This window comes from Lithobates pipiens, unplaced genomic scaffold, assembly GCF_037356315.1.
Source record: "Lithobates pipiens isolate NorthernLeopardFrog02 unplaced genomic scaffold, aLitPip1_a1.2 Scaffold_13, whole genome shotgun sequence".
NCBI classification, from domain to species: domain Eukaryota; kingdom Metazoa; phylum Chordata; class Amphibia; order Anura; family Ranidae; genus Lithobates; species Lithobates pipiens.
In genome coordinates this window covers 385,046,322-385,062,641 of record NW_027507718.1, presented here as the reverse complement: position 1 = coordinate 385,062,641, position 16,320 = coordinate 385,046,322, and the positions used below count along the sequence as shown (strand labels likewise).

Genomic DNA, 16,320 nt, shown 5'->3' with positions numbered 1-16,320 from the left:
TCACATGACACTGGGAAGGGAAAATGGCTAATTGGGCCCCATTTGGACATTTTCACTTATCCTGCGTACACACGACCGAACTTTCTGGCAGAAAAGGTCAAACGGAATCATTCCGTCAGATATTACGTGTGTGGGCTTCATCGGACTTTTCTTCAAAAATTGATGGACCTAGAAATAGAACATGTTTCAAATCTGTCCGACGGAATCCATTTCTATCTGGAAAACTGTTCCTCTGTATGCTGGTCCGACGGACCAAATACAATGCAAGGGCAGCTATTGGCTACTGGCTATTGAACTTACTTTTCTAGTCCCATCATACGTCATCACGGTCAAAACGAATGGACTTTGGTCGTGTGTGGGCAAGTCCATTCGCTCGGAAGTCCGTCGTAACTCAGTCGAAAGACCGTCGGACCTTTTCTACCGGAAAGTCCGGTCGTGTGTACGCAGCATTAGCGGTGCACTCACTTTTGTTGCCAGCAATTTAGACATTAATGGATGTGTGTTGAGTTATTTTGAGGGGACAGCAAATGTACACTGCTATACAAGCTGTACACGCACTACTTTACATTGTAGCAAAGCATAATTTCTTCAGTGTTGTCACATAAAAAGTTATAATAAAATATTGACAAAAATTTGAGGGATGTACTCACTTTTGTGAAATACTGTATATGCGCATATATGCGGGATCTTTAAAAAAAGAATTTTACTCAGAATCCGTCAACAAGATCTTGAGTTATTACATCCGTGCAGGGCTGCTGTTAGAGCAGCCTACCTAAAATGGCCCAGCCCAAAAATATCAAATTAAATTTTTGCTAAAAATACACTAAAATTATTATTGGTTGGCACAAACACAACAACATTCCTGCTAAAGTTGTGTGTGTGAATGGGGCATTGGGGCTCATTCACATGGGTGCTGTGGTCTGCACAGTGTGAATCAGTGGTTTATTTACAGAGGGGGTAAAAGGTATTTGATCCCCTGCTGATTTTGTATGTTTGCCCACTGACAAAGAAATGATCAGTCTATAATCTTATTGGTAGGTTTATTTTACCAGTGAGAGACAGAACACCACAAATATCCAGAAAAACGAATTTCAAAAAAGTTATAAATCGATTTGCATTTTAATGAGTGAAATAAGTATTTGATCCCATGTCATATCAAGCAGCAAGATTTCTGGCTCCCAGTTTTCTATACAGGCAACAAGCTGAAATTAGGAGCACTCTTTAAGAGAGTGCTCCTAATCTCAGCTTGTTATCTGTATAAAAGACACCTGTCCACACAAGCAATCAGATTCCAATCTCTCCACCATGGCCAAGACCAAAAAGCTGTCCAAGGATGTCAGCGACAAGATTGTAGACCTATACAAGGCTGAAATGGGCTAAAAAGACCAAATGCCAAGCAGCTTGGTGAAAGGGTGAGAACAGTTGGTGCGATTATTCGCAAATCGAAGAAACAAAAAATCACTGTCAATCTCCCTCAGTCTGGGGCTCCATGCAAGATTTTCAATGATCATGAAATCGGTAAGGAATCAGCCCAGAACTACACAGGAAAATCTTGTCATTGATCTCAGGACAGCTGGGACCATAGTCACCAAGAAAACAATTGGTAATTATGCCGTGAAGGACTGAAATCCTGCAGCGCCCGCAAGGTCCACCTGCTCAAGAAAGCACATGTGCAGGCCAGTCTGAAGTTTGATAATGAACATTTCAATGATTCAGAGAAATGGGTAAAAGTGTTCTGGTCAGATGAGACCAAAATCAGGCTCTTTGACATCAACTCAACTAGACATGTTTGGAGGAGGAATGCTGCCTACGTCCCAAAGAACACCATCTCCACCATCAAACATGGAGGAGGAAACATTAAGCATTGGGGACAGGACAACTTCACCACATCAAGGGGATGATGAACAGGGCCATGTACCATCAGATCTTGGGTGAGAACCTCCTTCCCTCAGCCAGGGCATTAAAAATGGGTCATGGGTGGGAATTCCAGCTGACCCAAAACACATGGCCAAGGCAACAAAAGAGTGGCTCAAGAAGAGGCCTATTAAGGTCCTAGAGTGGTCTAGCCAGTCTCCAGACCTTACTCTCCATAGAAAATATGTGGAGGGAGCTGAAGGTTGGAATTACCAGACACCCTTAAAGCCTTAATGACTTGGAGAGGATCTACAAAGAGGAGTGGGACAAAATTTCTCCTGAGATGTGTGCAAACCTGGTAGTCAACTACAAGAAACGTCTGACCTCTGCCAACAAGGGTTAAATTGATAACTTTTTTGAAATGCCTTTTTCCCCCTCACTGCATGTGGCTGGAGCTGTGTGCAGAGAGCCTTTGTTACTCTATGGGAAAGCGGCAGCTGTATGAACACAGCCACAGGACCTAATTTGACAGGCGTATGGCCCTGAACAAAAACAGTGTGCATTTAGGGCCACTCATCCACACCTGCCAAATTATGACTTGTGGCTGTATTCGTACAGATGTTGAGTCTCGTTAAGAGTAAACAGGCGGCTCCAGCCACATGAACAAACCACTCATTCGCACAGCCAGAGTACCTGTGCTAATGAGTCCTTAGGACTCACACATGAGGTTGGAGGGTGGTAAAAACCCCATGGTTGAGATGCACTCATGCACAAGTGAGGTTGGAGGGTGTTAAAAACCCTACGGTTGAGGTGCAGTCATGCACACGTGGGGTTGGTAAAAACTCCATGGTTGAGCTGCAATTTTACCGCCCACCAACCACTGCCTTTAGCAACAGAGGCAGTGTACACATGCCACGGCTGTGATGCTCAGTCATAGCAGAAATTATAGAAAGCAAAGCATGAGTGCCTGCTTTTCCTAATATTTTTTTTTTTTTTAACTGCCTTGTTGGGGGTCTTTAAATAGACCCTTGATGTATTAAATTTGAGATTGAGAAAGGGACTAAGGACATAGATTCACCTGTCCCTTTCTCTGTAGTCTAAGAATAGTGAACGGGAAGCTCTCTGTGCTGAGTCGCTTCCTGTTCATTTAGACCCCTTTCACACTGGGGCAGTTTTCAGGAGCTTTAGCGCTGGAAATAGCCTCTGCTTTGTGCCTGAAAGCCGCCTCCTATTCATTCAAGTGTGACTTTTCAAACTCGGGTGGCGCTCTTGGCTTAAGCCGATCCCCCTGCAGTGCATCTGGAGGCCAAAAGAGGAGTAGAAGCTGGCAGCGCTGCAGGAGAAGGCACAAGAGGGATGGTTATCTGCAGTGAGGCAGGACATCCGACCCTCCTACTTGGCAGATGTCTGAGTCCCCTTTTTGGACCAATGGGGCCCAGTACAGGAGGAGGACTGGCTGTACTGCCTTATCAGCTGCCCTGCATCTGTGTGCAACAGGCCTTATGCTACTTTTTGCATCAAATTCTGGACAATCCTATTCCAAGTACTACTTAACCACTTCAGCCCAATAAGAATTTACCCCCTTCCTGACCAGAGCACTTTTTGCGATTCGCACTTAGCTTTAACTGACAATTGCGCATTCGTGCGATGTGACTCCCAAACAAAATTGGCGCCCTTTTTTCCCTCAGAAATAGAGCTTTCTTTTGGTGGTATTTGATCACCCCTGCGGGTTTTATTTTTTGCGCTATATACAAAAAAAGCACGACAATTTTGAAAAAAAAATAAAATAAAAAAAACACAATTTTTTTTTACTTTTTGCTATAATAAATATCCCCCAAAAATATATAAAAAAAACATTTTTTTCCCCTCAGTTTAGGCCAATAAGTATTCTTCTAGATATTTCTGGGGAAAAAAAAAAATCGCAATAAGTGATTATTCATTGGTTTGCGCAAAAGTTATAGCGTTTACAAAATAGGGGATAGTTTTATGGCATTTTTATTAATAATTTTTCTTTATTTTAAATGGCGGCGATCAGCAATTTTTATCGTGACTGTGACATTATGGCAAACAAATCGGACATTTTTGGAACCATTGTCATTTATATAGCAATCAGTGCTATACAAATGCACCGATTCCTGTGTAAATGACATTGGCAGTGAAGGGGTTAACCACTAAGTGGCAGTGTAGGGGTTATGTGTGCCCTAGGGGCATGTTTCTAACTGTGGGGGGGGCGTGGCTGTGTGTCACAGGTCACTGATCTCTGCTCCGATCACAAGGAGCAGAGATCAGTGACACCGTCACTAGGCAGAACGGGGAGATGCTGGTTTACATTTGCATCTCCCCGTTCTTCCTCCCCGTGAGGCGATCGCGGGTATCCCCACGGCGATCGAGTTCGACTCACAGAGCTTGCCAGTGGCACGCGCCCACTGGCCGCCACTTAAAGGGCAACGTACAGGTACGTGATTCTGCCTGTACGAGCCCTTCTGCCGATGTATATCGGCGTGAGGTGGTCGGCAAGCGGTTACAGTGGAACTTCCCCCAAAAGTGGAAGTTTTGCTTTCCCACAATTTGGATTTTTTTTTTTTTAGGGGGGAATGGGTATCTGATTTTGACAGGTACCCACTCCCATTTCCAGTCAGATTGCCACGGCCATCTATGCGGAAGTTCACCCCCCCCACTCCTTCCTCCGCAGCCTCTTGGGACACATCATAGGTCCCAGGAGACTGCGGGACCATTCACCGGGTGCAGTGTGGCTGCCCACAGTTAAGATGCTGGTGCCTGTACCAGAAGATTGACAAAGAGATGGGTCGGGTGAGGAAATCGCTGGGTAAGTGTGTATTTTTTTTTTTTTTTTTTATTTACAGGCGGAGGCACCTCTTTAACTTGTTTGTAAAGATATCTGAATGTTCTTTGGGCAGCAGGAAGAAAAGAAACCTGTTAATAACGTAAATAATAAACATTGCTTTTTATGCATCCTGCTGTTTAAAAATGCTAAAGCAAATTTTCATTTAATTATTGATTAGTAATGGGCTAATTGTGCAATAATGCAACATTCAGGGTGAATATAGGGATGGCCAACATTTACATTGATTCCATCCTACAAGGCTGTTGTAGGAGTGAGTTGATAACAGAAGTTTGCATGCTAGAACATGGTTATACAAAGACTGGCTAAAGTGCACTGGCACGCATGTGGCGCTCAGGGAGATTCAGCACTATTGTTTCCTCTGCAGCTGTGATCTCATCTATGCCCTTTCACACTTTCTCTGCAAAAATAGCGCTTTCTCTTTTAGACTTTACATCTGCCAGTCACGGCATTTCTAGAAAGGCTACAGGGGGTCAAGGCAGATCTCCAGTGCAGATCAGGAGCATTTCAAATGAAATAATATTAGGTATTATATTAACTTTACATCTTAGACATAAAAAAAAAATGTCTGATACTACTGGCATTATTTAATCTATTCTGTCCTGCAGATATCCATAGAGAATAATAGGTTTGAAAAAAAAAAATACATTTAGAGGTTATTGGGGTAGGGTATTTGATGAGTGATGTGCATACATAAGAGGGATGAGACGCTTAATAGGGCATATGATACTGATTTACAAATGGAGATCCCAGCATAGAAAAAAAAAGGATTCAGTCTCAGGCAGTGTAAGAGGACACGGGGCCACAAAATGTGATTGGAGAAGAGATTTAAAGCGGAGGTCCGCCAACTTTTCTTTTTTTAAAGTCAGCAGCTACAAATACTGCAGCTGCTGACTTTTAAAATATGGACACTTACCTGTCCAGGGTGCCTGCGATGTCGGCTCTCGGGTGCTGCTGCCGCCATCTTCGGTAAGAGAATACGGAACTGAAGCCTTGCAGCTTCACTTCCAGGTTTCCTGCTGCACAATCCAGATGGTCCCTGCTGTCTCCTAGACCCGTGTTTCCCAACAGACAGCAAGGGGGGAGAGGCGTAGACTCCCGCGGGAGTATATGCCCGGAAGTTGGTGCAAATACCTGACAGGTGCCAAATGTGACACCGGGGGGGGGGGTTTCGGAAAAGCGAAAGTTCCATTTTTGTATGAACCTCTGCTTTAACCTAAAGCTGTGCATGGAGTTTTTCATTGTCAGGATGATAAGGAGGTGGAACTCTCTTCCACAATCAGTGGTGTCCGCAGGAAGTATTAATATTTTTAGAAGACTTGGGATATTGGAAATGATTATCGACACTGACACACATACACCTACACAGGTTGACCTGGATGGATTGTTGTCTTTATTCAACCTTACCTACTATGTATACAGATGTGAGTATCACTCCATCACTGGATGAACTAAAGATGTGTGCTTCACTCCATCACTGGCATAACTGAATGATGTGCAACAACTCATTGCAACCAATGATATTTCACCTTTCCTCAATTTACAGAACTCAGAATAAAAAAAATAAAAAAATACAGTGTATTCTGTTATTAGGCTCAATGAAACTTGATTGTACACAAATCTATTTTTCAAAGACAGTAGTGATGAGTAAACAGATAGTATTTACTGAAGTATGGCGTGATGAGATTACTTTAGGAGACTTCTATGGTTTATTACAAAACGCTTTGATTAATTCATGATGAGCAGTAGAAGGCAGTTAGCTACTGCAAGAAGAATGCATCACACCACTCTAATATTGTGCTGCAGAGCGATGAGATCATCAGCAGTATAATTGAGAACAATTACTATTATTCCCTTATGTTTGTTGGGGATCCTGGAGCACGCGTTTTTTTTTGGTTGCATTATGGATAGAGAAGGAAATGGTAAAACCCCTATCAGGTTATTTTCTGTGGTCTGTGCTCTGCTAGGGAGGTTTCCCTTTACTTCATATTTTGTAGATGCAATGAGCAGAAATCTACCCAAAGTAAGGGTGTGACAGTGGTCATCAAAGAATTTGTCTGTACTGGAAAATTAACTCCCAATCTCTTGCTCTCATGACGAGTCAAAAATGATGGACTTCCCATCACTTCCAGCCTTCACCAGGTCAAAAAGAGGTAAATCTACGTGGGGGGGAGCCCAGACAGAATTAAAAACTTGGCAGACGGTCTAACCCTCTATCCGAAAAAAGATATCTTTAAAAAAAAAAAAAAAAGGCTTGTGGTTACATACACCCTTATGCCCTGTACACACGGTTGGATTTTCTGATGGTAAATGTTCGATGGGAGCTTTTTGTCGGAAATTCTGACCGTGTGTAGGCTCCATCGGACATTTTCTCTCTGAATTTCCATCACACAAAATTTGAGATCTGGATCTCAAATTTTCCAACAAGATCCGTTGTCGGAAATTCCGATTGTGTGTACACTATTCCGACGCACAAAGTTCCACGCATGCTCGGAATCAAGCAGAATAGCCACACTGGCTACTGAACTTTATTTTTCTCAGCTCATCGTATGCGTTGTATGTCACCGAGTTCTTGACATTCGCAATTTCCGACCAACTTTGTGTGACCGTGTATTCAAGACAAACTTGAGCCAACATCCTTTGGAAAAAATCCATGGATTTTGTTGTCGGAAATGTCCAAACAATGTCCGATCGTGTGTATGGGGCATTAGGGCTCATACATACAGGCTTTTGAGCTTATTTTTTTTCTGTCTAGAAACTCCCCTCCATGGCAGCCAATGTGTCCATGCACACGTTGGCTTTTTCAGGCGTTTTTAGGCATATGCTCCTACAGACAGAAAAACCCCCCACCAAACTTGTATTTTTAAAAGGAGTTAGTGCCCCAAAGAGCTCAAAAACGCGCAAAAACCTTTGTTCCAGCTTTCTGTTTTGCTATATAGTGGTTAAGAAAATAAGCTAGGAGGTTTGTGAAAAAAAAAAACAAAAAAAACGCTTATTCTCAAAAAAGCTCGAAAGAGCTTAATAAAAACACGAGAAAGAGCACAAAAAAAGAACAAGCTGCTTCAAGCTTTTAAAAGGCAGAAATAAAAGCTCAAAACACCTGTAAAAAGCTGTTTTTTTTTTAGCTGCAGTGTGCATGAGCCCTAAGGATGCATGCACAGTACCGTTTTTTTAAAAGCTTAAAAAATGCTAGAAAAAAAAAAACGCTGGCTAAAAAACGCAGAGTGTGGAATTTTTTATGCTGGCTTCTAGTAGAGTTTTAGTAGCTTTCTGGAGGAATTAGGAGTGTTAGTGCGATATTAGTGTTTTTACAGTACATGAAAAAAAAAAAAAAAAAAACGCTTGAAAAAAGCGAGTTGGAGTGTTATAGTAGCGTTTAGCATTTTTTTTTCTGTCTTCAAATCGTTCCCAAAAGTTCTACAAAAACAATTTTTCTGTTCCTAGACACTGAAGCTCAAAAAACACTACCCTAAAGTATAGGGCATGGAGACATAGGATAGCACTATTTAATGTCTAGGAGCAAAAAAAAAAAATGCTTCTGCTAGCTTTAAAAGTTTGCAGGGAGCCTTAAAAAGAGCAACTCCACTTTTGTTGAGAAAAAAAAAAATCTCAATTTCAAGGATTTTAAACAAACTGTGTTGCAGATTCCTACCTATTGTCATTCTGAAGAAATCCCTGTGTTTGTCGGGGCCCATGTGAAAAGTCAATCTAATGGGAGTGGTTTCATAATTATTAATCAGCTGCTGCACCTGCAGGGCTCTGATGAGGAAAACTGTAGGGTCTGCATCTCTTTATGTGGGATTTACTACTGGGAGCATCTCACCAAAAAATGACATTCTTGTTGCAGGGGATGCCCTGATAGCTGACTTGTATCTTAGTGCAGACTTCTGGGAAAATATGTGAGCCAATCACACAAGCAGAAAATGTTTCTGGGGGGCATTATGTGCACATTCTGTGTAGAGAATGCCTCCAGTTTGCCATATTACATTGCATTTTACAGAAAATTACAGCACTGCAGATTGAAAAGGAAAGGTCATTTTTAAAAACATTCATCTACAAAATTACTTTTTTCCCCCATGAACGTGGAGTTACCCTTTAAGGTAAAATAAAGTTGATCTTTGTTTGCCACTGTGGGGAAAACGTAAACATAACTGTGCCCACAGAATATTTTACTTCAGCTTTTAGTGCAAATTGGCATTATTTGTATTGCATATGCATGACAAAATGTATTTATGCAACACAAAGATGGTCAATAAAGAACAATATATTGTATAACAACTATAATATAAAGAACATATAACATATTGCAGAACTTATGGACTGCATTCTTTCAGCATAACATTCAAGTTATCTGTTAGTGAGAAGAAATATATTCACAGAAAGATCAACCACAAACTGACGCATTTCACACAGTAATGTGCGACGCATTTCACACACAGTGATTATGTGCGACACAGTTCACGCACAGTGATGATGTGCTCTCTGTCCACTTTGCTTTTGTCAATTGACTAAAATGGTATATCGAAATTCTGAAATAAACATGGCAGCTCACCTTAAAGCTGAATGTCCTTCTAGTGGGGGTTGCCCCCCATGCTGCAAGAGTTAAATACTTGTTTAGGTCTAGGGTACCATAAAAAGCAGTTTTACATATCTGATCCTCCACTTCTGCAAGCTCCCTCTTCCCCATGCTCGGCTGTTGTAGATCTTCTGAGGTCATCAGGTATAATGCAGAGCCCAGAGTCCTGCATTAGATGCGAGGACATTGAGTGACAGTCCACCTCTGGAGAGTTGGGAAGAGGAGAAGTGTTGAGGAGGAGAGGAGGAACAGCTAGTCCGCTGCCGGGGAAGGGAATCAGGTAAGTAAAAGTGCTTTTTCTAGACCTAAATTGTCATTAACTCTTGCAATGTGGGGAAGTCACACTACAAGGGAGGATTTTTTTTTTTTTTTTTTTACCTATAAATTACCTCAGAGGAGAGCATCAAGGAGGTAACAATTTATACAAAACTGAACAAGCAGCAATTTCATATCCATCCTTTTGCCTTTGACAGGTTCACCATTAGTTGTTACTTTTACAGACTTATGAACACAGCTGCATTCTGTAGACACAGTTTACCCAACATCCACAAGGGAAAAAATACAACATTTTAATATTTCGACTTGCACAATGATCCTTACCAGCAATAAGTCAAGAAGATATGTAAAAAAAAAAAAAAAAAAAAAAAAAAAAAAAAAATACTACCCTAAATTAACCAGAAAGGCAGAAACTTGTGAATGGCAATTTGAAGCATGCAAATAAAAACAAACAATTCCACCGATTCATCCTGTAGGGAAAACAATGAGAAAACCCAAAAGCCCCATACACACCATCAGTTTTTCCTTCAGATTTACCAAAATCATGTAATATGAGGTCAAACCTTAGGAGTTTCAATTTTTATGTAATCAGGCAAGCCCTTGCACTACATGGTTTTGGTAAACCTGAAGGAAAAACTCAGCAGAAAAACTGATAGTGTGTATGGGGCTTTAGAGTATTTTTATAGTTCTATATATTTATAGTATTTTTAAGCAGGGTGTTTTTCACAAATTCTGCACAACAGAACGTAAGACTCAGAGCTCAGCGGAACCCTAGGATTCCTCCAGAGGTTGCTAGTGGTTCCTTGAGCTGTGGCTGATTGACCTCCTATCTAATGGTGCCTGCATAGTTCAACACCACTTGACATGACACCAACTATTTCTTTAGCTGTCTGGAAACTTGGCGTTCTTCTCACTGGCAGTGTAAATTACATTCTTCCCACTGTCCCCAATAAATGAGTTTTGGCAAGGGATTGAGGGACAGTTCATTCCTAACCATGGGCCGCGTTCCTGTGCGATTCCTACGCGACTCGTGTGTTTTGAAACGAGGTGCGAGAAGCGTACACAGAATGCAGCACGTTCCGGTGTGAATGAGCCCTGAAAAATTATTTCAGGGGATACTCTGGTCAGAAGGTTAAGAAAGGTGGCATTACACAGTGGAGGAGTGACAAATATTTGTGAATGCCACTTTCTTATCCTGGTGAATACATTCTTTATATATACAGTTTGTACCCCATAATCTGGCATTCTACAAACACAAGACACCTTCAGTCACTTCAATCGCCAGATCTTCTCACTCAAGACCACCTCCACCCATATCTCCATGGAATCGGCATTTATGTCTGTATTCTTTATAATGTATAATAAAAAAAATATATAAACTGGAGTGATAAGGCCTCATCATTACCATTGAAGGTTGGTGATACTGAGAATGCTACTATATACAAGATTCATAACACTAATGCCAACTAATAAAATAACTACCTGATTTGGATGAACTGGCTCTTTAAAGTAGAAAAACTAAATCATTTTTTCCCATTTTGGATAGAAAAAGGATGAATTAAAACTCCCCTTTTTTGCCATCTGTGTCCCATTGTAGAGATTCTCATTCACTTCCTGTCCCATATCCAAAACAGGAAGAAACTAGAACTGGTGTCCCTATTGGAAGATTTCCCCTTTATACCTGTTCTGGTGGCAACCCAAAATTTGTGATAACAGTAAATAGAAAAAAATAGAGAGGTTAAATCCTCCTACCAGACAGCAATAAAATCCTGACAGGTGTTCCAATCCCTCCTCACCCTATCCAAAAAATTAAAGCAAGCATTGCCAATTTAGCTAAAACTTGAAATGAATACAAGCTTAACAAAAAAGCATTCATTACATAATATCAATTCTTAGATGTGACGGTTGCTTTATTTATTAGCTTTCTTTCCTTTATTGTCATCCGGTGATCCAGCCAGTAAGTCTGTTGCTTTTCAACAGTACAGGTTCTCTTGCAAATGACAGGGGTGCTTATAATGGTCAGCATTTATGTAAAACCTTTATCCCAAAAGAAGAAAAAAAAAAAAAAAAAAAAAAAAAAAAAACAACTCTTGCAGTTACCTCTTGCATAACTGGAGTTTGCATTCAATTTTAACTAAATCTACTAGTACATCTAAAACTTCCCTCCCCTAAGGCCCCTTTCACACCGAGGCGGTTTTCAGGCGCTACAGCGCTAAAAATAGCGCCTGAAAAAACACAGCCCCTTTCACTCCAGTGTGAAAGCCGGAGGGCTTTCACACTGGAGCGGCGCGCTGGCAGAATGGTGAAAAAAGTCCTGCTAGCCACATCTTTGGATCGGTGAAGGAGCGGTGTATTCACCGCTCCAACCCATTGAACTCAATGGGGCAGCGTGGCTATATCGCCGGCAAAGCGCCGCTGTAGTGGCGCTTTGCGGGCAGTTTTAACCCTTTTCCAGCCACTAGCGGGGTTAAAACCGCCCCGCTAATGGCCGCATACCGCCACGAAAACGACGGTAAAGCGGTGCTAAAAATAGCGCCGCTTTACCATCGACGCCCACACCGCCCCAGTGTGAAAGGGGCCTTAGACTGACAATACTGCTGTCCAAAGGTGCCCCTGTGCCTCTTCATCTGGGGAGGGGGCACTCTTAATACAGGAGGTGTCTTACTGGCCAGATCATCAAGTGAAAGAGAAAAAGCCTAAATGCGATCACAACATCCAAGGATTGGTAAGCTGCAATATAATACAATGTTTTTACTCTAATACCACTTTAAGCTTACCATAACCCCAACCCCCCCCCCCCCATGATCTTGAGATAATGCTAACTCTCTTGAGCCCGTCACTGCCTTGCAAAGCAGAGTTGTCACCAGAACAGTAATAGGGATGCATTTCCCCTAATTTTATAGACCCCCCCCCACAAAAAAAGTGGAGGAAGGGAAGGAAATGTTCTTGAATAGGACACAGATGGTAAAAAAAAAACTGTCAATGGTTTTAAACGTTCTTTGCTCAATCCAAAATTATGAAAAAAATAAGGAAAGAAATATAGGCTTTTGATATACATTAAAGTGTCACTAAACCCACATCATAAAAAACAATCAATAAATTGTGTATTATATTCTGTTCATACTCAATCACTACGAGATTCATTTTCTGTATTGTGCAAAAAAAAAATGGTTGGTGCTGCTGCTCTCTATCTCCCCCTTCTGTCCACGTTCCCAATTTAGGATTTTGCAGAGCAGTGTTGGCAACTCTGCATATGCTCAGTTTTTTGTGAGTTTCTATGCTGAGCATTTCCTCCCCGTCACATCTGAGCAGCCCATGTGACTATAGAGCCACACATGTGGATGTATACACAGTGGTAAATGACAGCCCACTCACTCACTCTATGCCCACTAATCAACTAAACACAATGGGGGCGGGATATTACATGTATATTGCTGGAGGCTTCACCTCCCTCTTATTCTAAAACACAGATTGGAGGGGCTTGACACAGCCTTTGGCTGGCAGAAATCTGTCCACACCATGTTATTGCCAAAAAAATAAAGATTTGATTTCAAATATATACAGTATATTTGTATGACAATTTAAAACAGTTTATTGATATTATTTATTTTTACTCTGTATTCCAAAGGCTGTTTTTTTGTTTTTTTTTAAAGAATGTGACCAGCAGCAGGAGTAGGAGCTCCTCCTCCTTATGTTTCCCTGCAGACAGCGTGGGAAAGAGCTGGGTCATGTGACAGTTGTATAGAAGGAAAAAGGTACTTTTTTTATTAAAATAATTACAGTGCCATCATCCACATACAGAAACAGAAGGGCCAATGTAAATTAAACAGTGTGTGTTTAGTATCACTTTAAGTATAAATCATCAATATTTGAAAGTGAAATAGGTAATTTCTTCGGTTGAACAAATCATGGAAGCCAATATCAAGGTGCTATTATAATAATAATAAAAAAAAAAATGTTACAGCATGTTATAAAGTTTTAAACAGTGACACATGAAAGAAAGCAGAATTTCCGTTAACCTAGGTCTCGTCTTCAGACAGTGAATAATGATATTCTTTCTGTAACATAAAATCTTGGTTTGGGCCAAAAATAGGACAAGTTGAACAAAAACTATATATTTGCCTAACCTTATTATTGATCCATGTAACAAAGGAAATATTCCACAATAAATAAACAGAGGCTACTTCTTACCGTGGGGAATTAAATCCACTGTCTACAGTGATGCTACTACTGTCCATGCTGTCCAAACGAGCCGAATGTGTGGCTCGCTGGCTACCGCTGCTGTCAGTTTCCTTTGGATTTAGAAGTGTGAGGTTTTTCTCGAACTTCCTTTGTAAATCCCTTTCCTTCTCCCGCTGTAGCAGCCACTGCATTGTCCCCACATCGTCTCTGTTGTTTTTTTCTTCTTCTGCTGTCTTTTGTGTACCTTCCTCTGACTCGTCATCTTCCGAGACGTTGTAATAATCAAAGGAGGCTTCTTGATTTCCTGCTGGCTCCTGTGGCCTAGGTGAGACAGCAAGGTTTGGGGTAACTGAGGTGGTAATAGGTTGCTCAAAGTTCTCAATGCTTGCTGGCAGTGTTTCAGGAGAAGTTTTTTGGTGTGTTTTCAGCAAATTCACACCCGATTTATGAAAACTGTTCACAGATAGGCTATTGTGCAAAGGTTTGAATAGAGTATCTTTACTGAATATTTCTTTCCTTTTATCAAGACTGCTCGATTCTGAATTGTGATGTGGCACCAATCGCCCATTTGCAATCACTTCTGGGGTCTGACCAGAAGCAGCAACTGATAGACCACTAACAGTACCTTTTGGTGAGTCTTCTTTGTATTCACCTTGCTCTCTGGCTATGTGTTGCTGTGGCTTCTCGGCAGGAGAAAGTCTTTTCAAGCCTTCTGCGAGACTTGATATATCAATGTCCTCTTTATTTTTACCTAAAGGGGATGGAGCAGTGAGAATTGTTTCACTAGATGTATTACACTGAAAATAGTCATCCGCTGTTTTTTTGGAACAAGAATTAAGTTCACTGTAGGAGGATAAAGTCTCTGGAAGCTTTCCTTGTTCCAACAGGCTACATGATTTAGGGGTATCTGCACCACCACTAGCTAGTTCAGGACCACATGCATCTTTGTAAGTTAGAGTCCTTTGATGACTCAAGCTACTGTGAGATGGTCTTAAAGTGCCATCATCTATAAAAGACTGGCTTGGTGTTTTATCATCAAGACTCAGGCCTTCACCCAGGTCATCCGGTGTCCCTAAAGAAGCACCACTTAAAGGTCCCTTTGAGTTGTCCATTGACCTAGACCTTTCCTTGGCTTTATTTGACCTTTCATTTCTTGACCTTCTATCCTGTGTATGGCTGTGACTTCGATGGACCTTGGAATGGGAACTCCCCCTTGAGGGTTCAGGAAAAGGCATTTCAGTTCTCCTTTTGGCCAGTTCACCAGACACATCCCATTCTGGTGTAACAGGAAAATGAGATTCAATCATGTTTGGATTGCTGAGCACTACAAAATTTTCTCCTCCCTTACGCTCCATTATGAAACAACCTTCCCTTGGTGAACGATTCCGAGGATGATAGAACTCATACTCTCTCTCTCCAGGTAAGTCTAAGTGGGAACCTTCAGAAGGGTCACCTTTGGAAGCCCTATTCTTACTGTGTGACCGAGATTTTCCATGAGTTTTTCTGTGAGTCCTGCTTCTCCTGCTTCTACCACTATGGTGAGCTGATGAACCAGCTTTGCTCCTCTGAGATTTTTCTTCTTCAAGTTTTTTCATTAGTGCAGTATGTCGTACGACATTTTCCACTGTCAAGTCAGGGTTTATTCGCCTAATGATTTCCATCTCTACTTCACGGGGTATGGTATTTGGGGTGTCATCATCTCGAAGGGGCCATTCTTCCGGAGGAAATTGGGCTGAAAAATTAGCCAGTTGTTTTGCCTTGTCCTTTTTAAAACTTAGCCTAAATAATTTCAGACCAAATTTTTTAGATGGCTTATCCCCATCTTTAGGTTTTGAAAGGGTTTCTGTTTTATATGAATAATTTATGGTACCTTTGCTTTTCTCTGTAGGGGGTATCTGGCACAACGAGGGGGGACAATAGGAGTCTTTACAGTCTTTTGCAGATTTCCTTTGTAAGGTAGATGCATGGATGCTATGCATATCTTCTCTGCAGCAATGACAAGAGTCGCAGTGGTTTTTGGAGAGAGTTCTGTCCCTGACACACCCTGAAGGAGATGGCGTAATAGTTCCTGGTTGTGGAGAGGTACACTGAGACCGGTCAGGTATCCTCTCATCCAAGTGGTACCATTTACTGTTAGTTCTTATAAGGGATGGGGTTATGAAATAAGTCTGTGGGGTTACTATAAAGTATCCATCAGGGGTTGGGTAGATTTTCCTTTCTCGGACAAGCATGTTAAGTGTATGTCGCAGGATTTCCGAGCTTGGGGTTGGTACACCTGGATAAAAAAAAAACATCAAGAAAATAAAGTTAGTAACAAGATAGAAAACATTTAATTAACTTCACAGTGTACCTCATGTACACCTCAAATGTCAGTGGAAAGATCTGCCATCATAGTCGAGTCACCAATAAAATTCAAAGGATTCCTATAAAATTGAACTTATTTTTATTCTGATTGGTGGCTTTAGATCTATGGCATCTCTAAACACTGACATCTTAACTGATAAAGCTCAATATGGTTAAAATAAAGCATACAGTAATAAGCAATTGCAGAAATTAACATTGTCTGACC

General features: G+C 41.2%; 1 protein-coding gene across 3 annotated transcripts in view; it reads right to left on the bottom strand.

Moving 5' to 3' along the window:
- STOX2 (storkhead box 2) overlaps nt 1-16,320 on the bottom strand; it is a 281,677-nt gene that overhangs the window by 10,930 nt on the left and 254,427 nt on the right. For all 3 annotated transcript variants that reach the window (XM_077477288.1, XM_077477290.1, XM_077477289.1), the window contains exon 3: nt 13,761-16,026. In XM_077477288.1, coding sequence (XP_077333414.1) covers nt 13,761-16,026 — 2,266 coding nt within the window. The remainder of the gene's footprint in view (nt 1-13,760; nt 16,027-16,320) is intronic.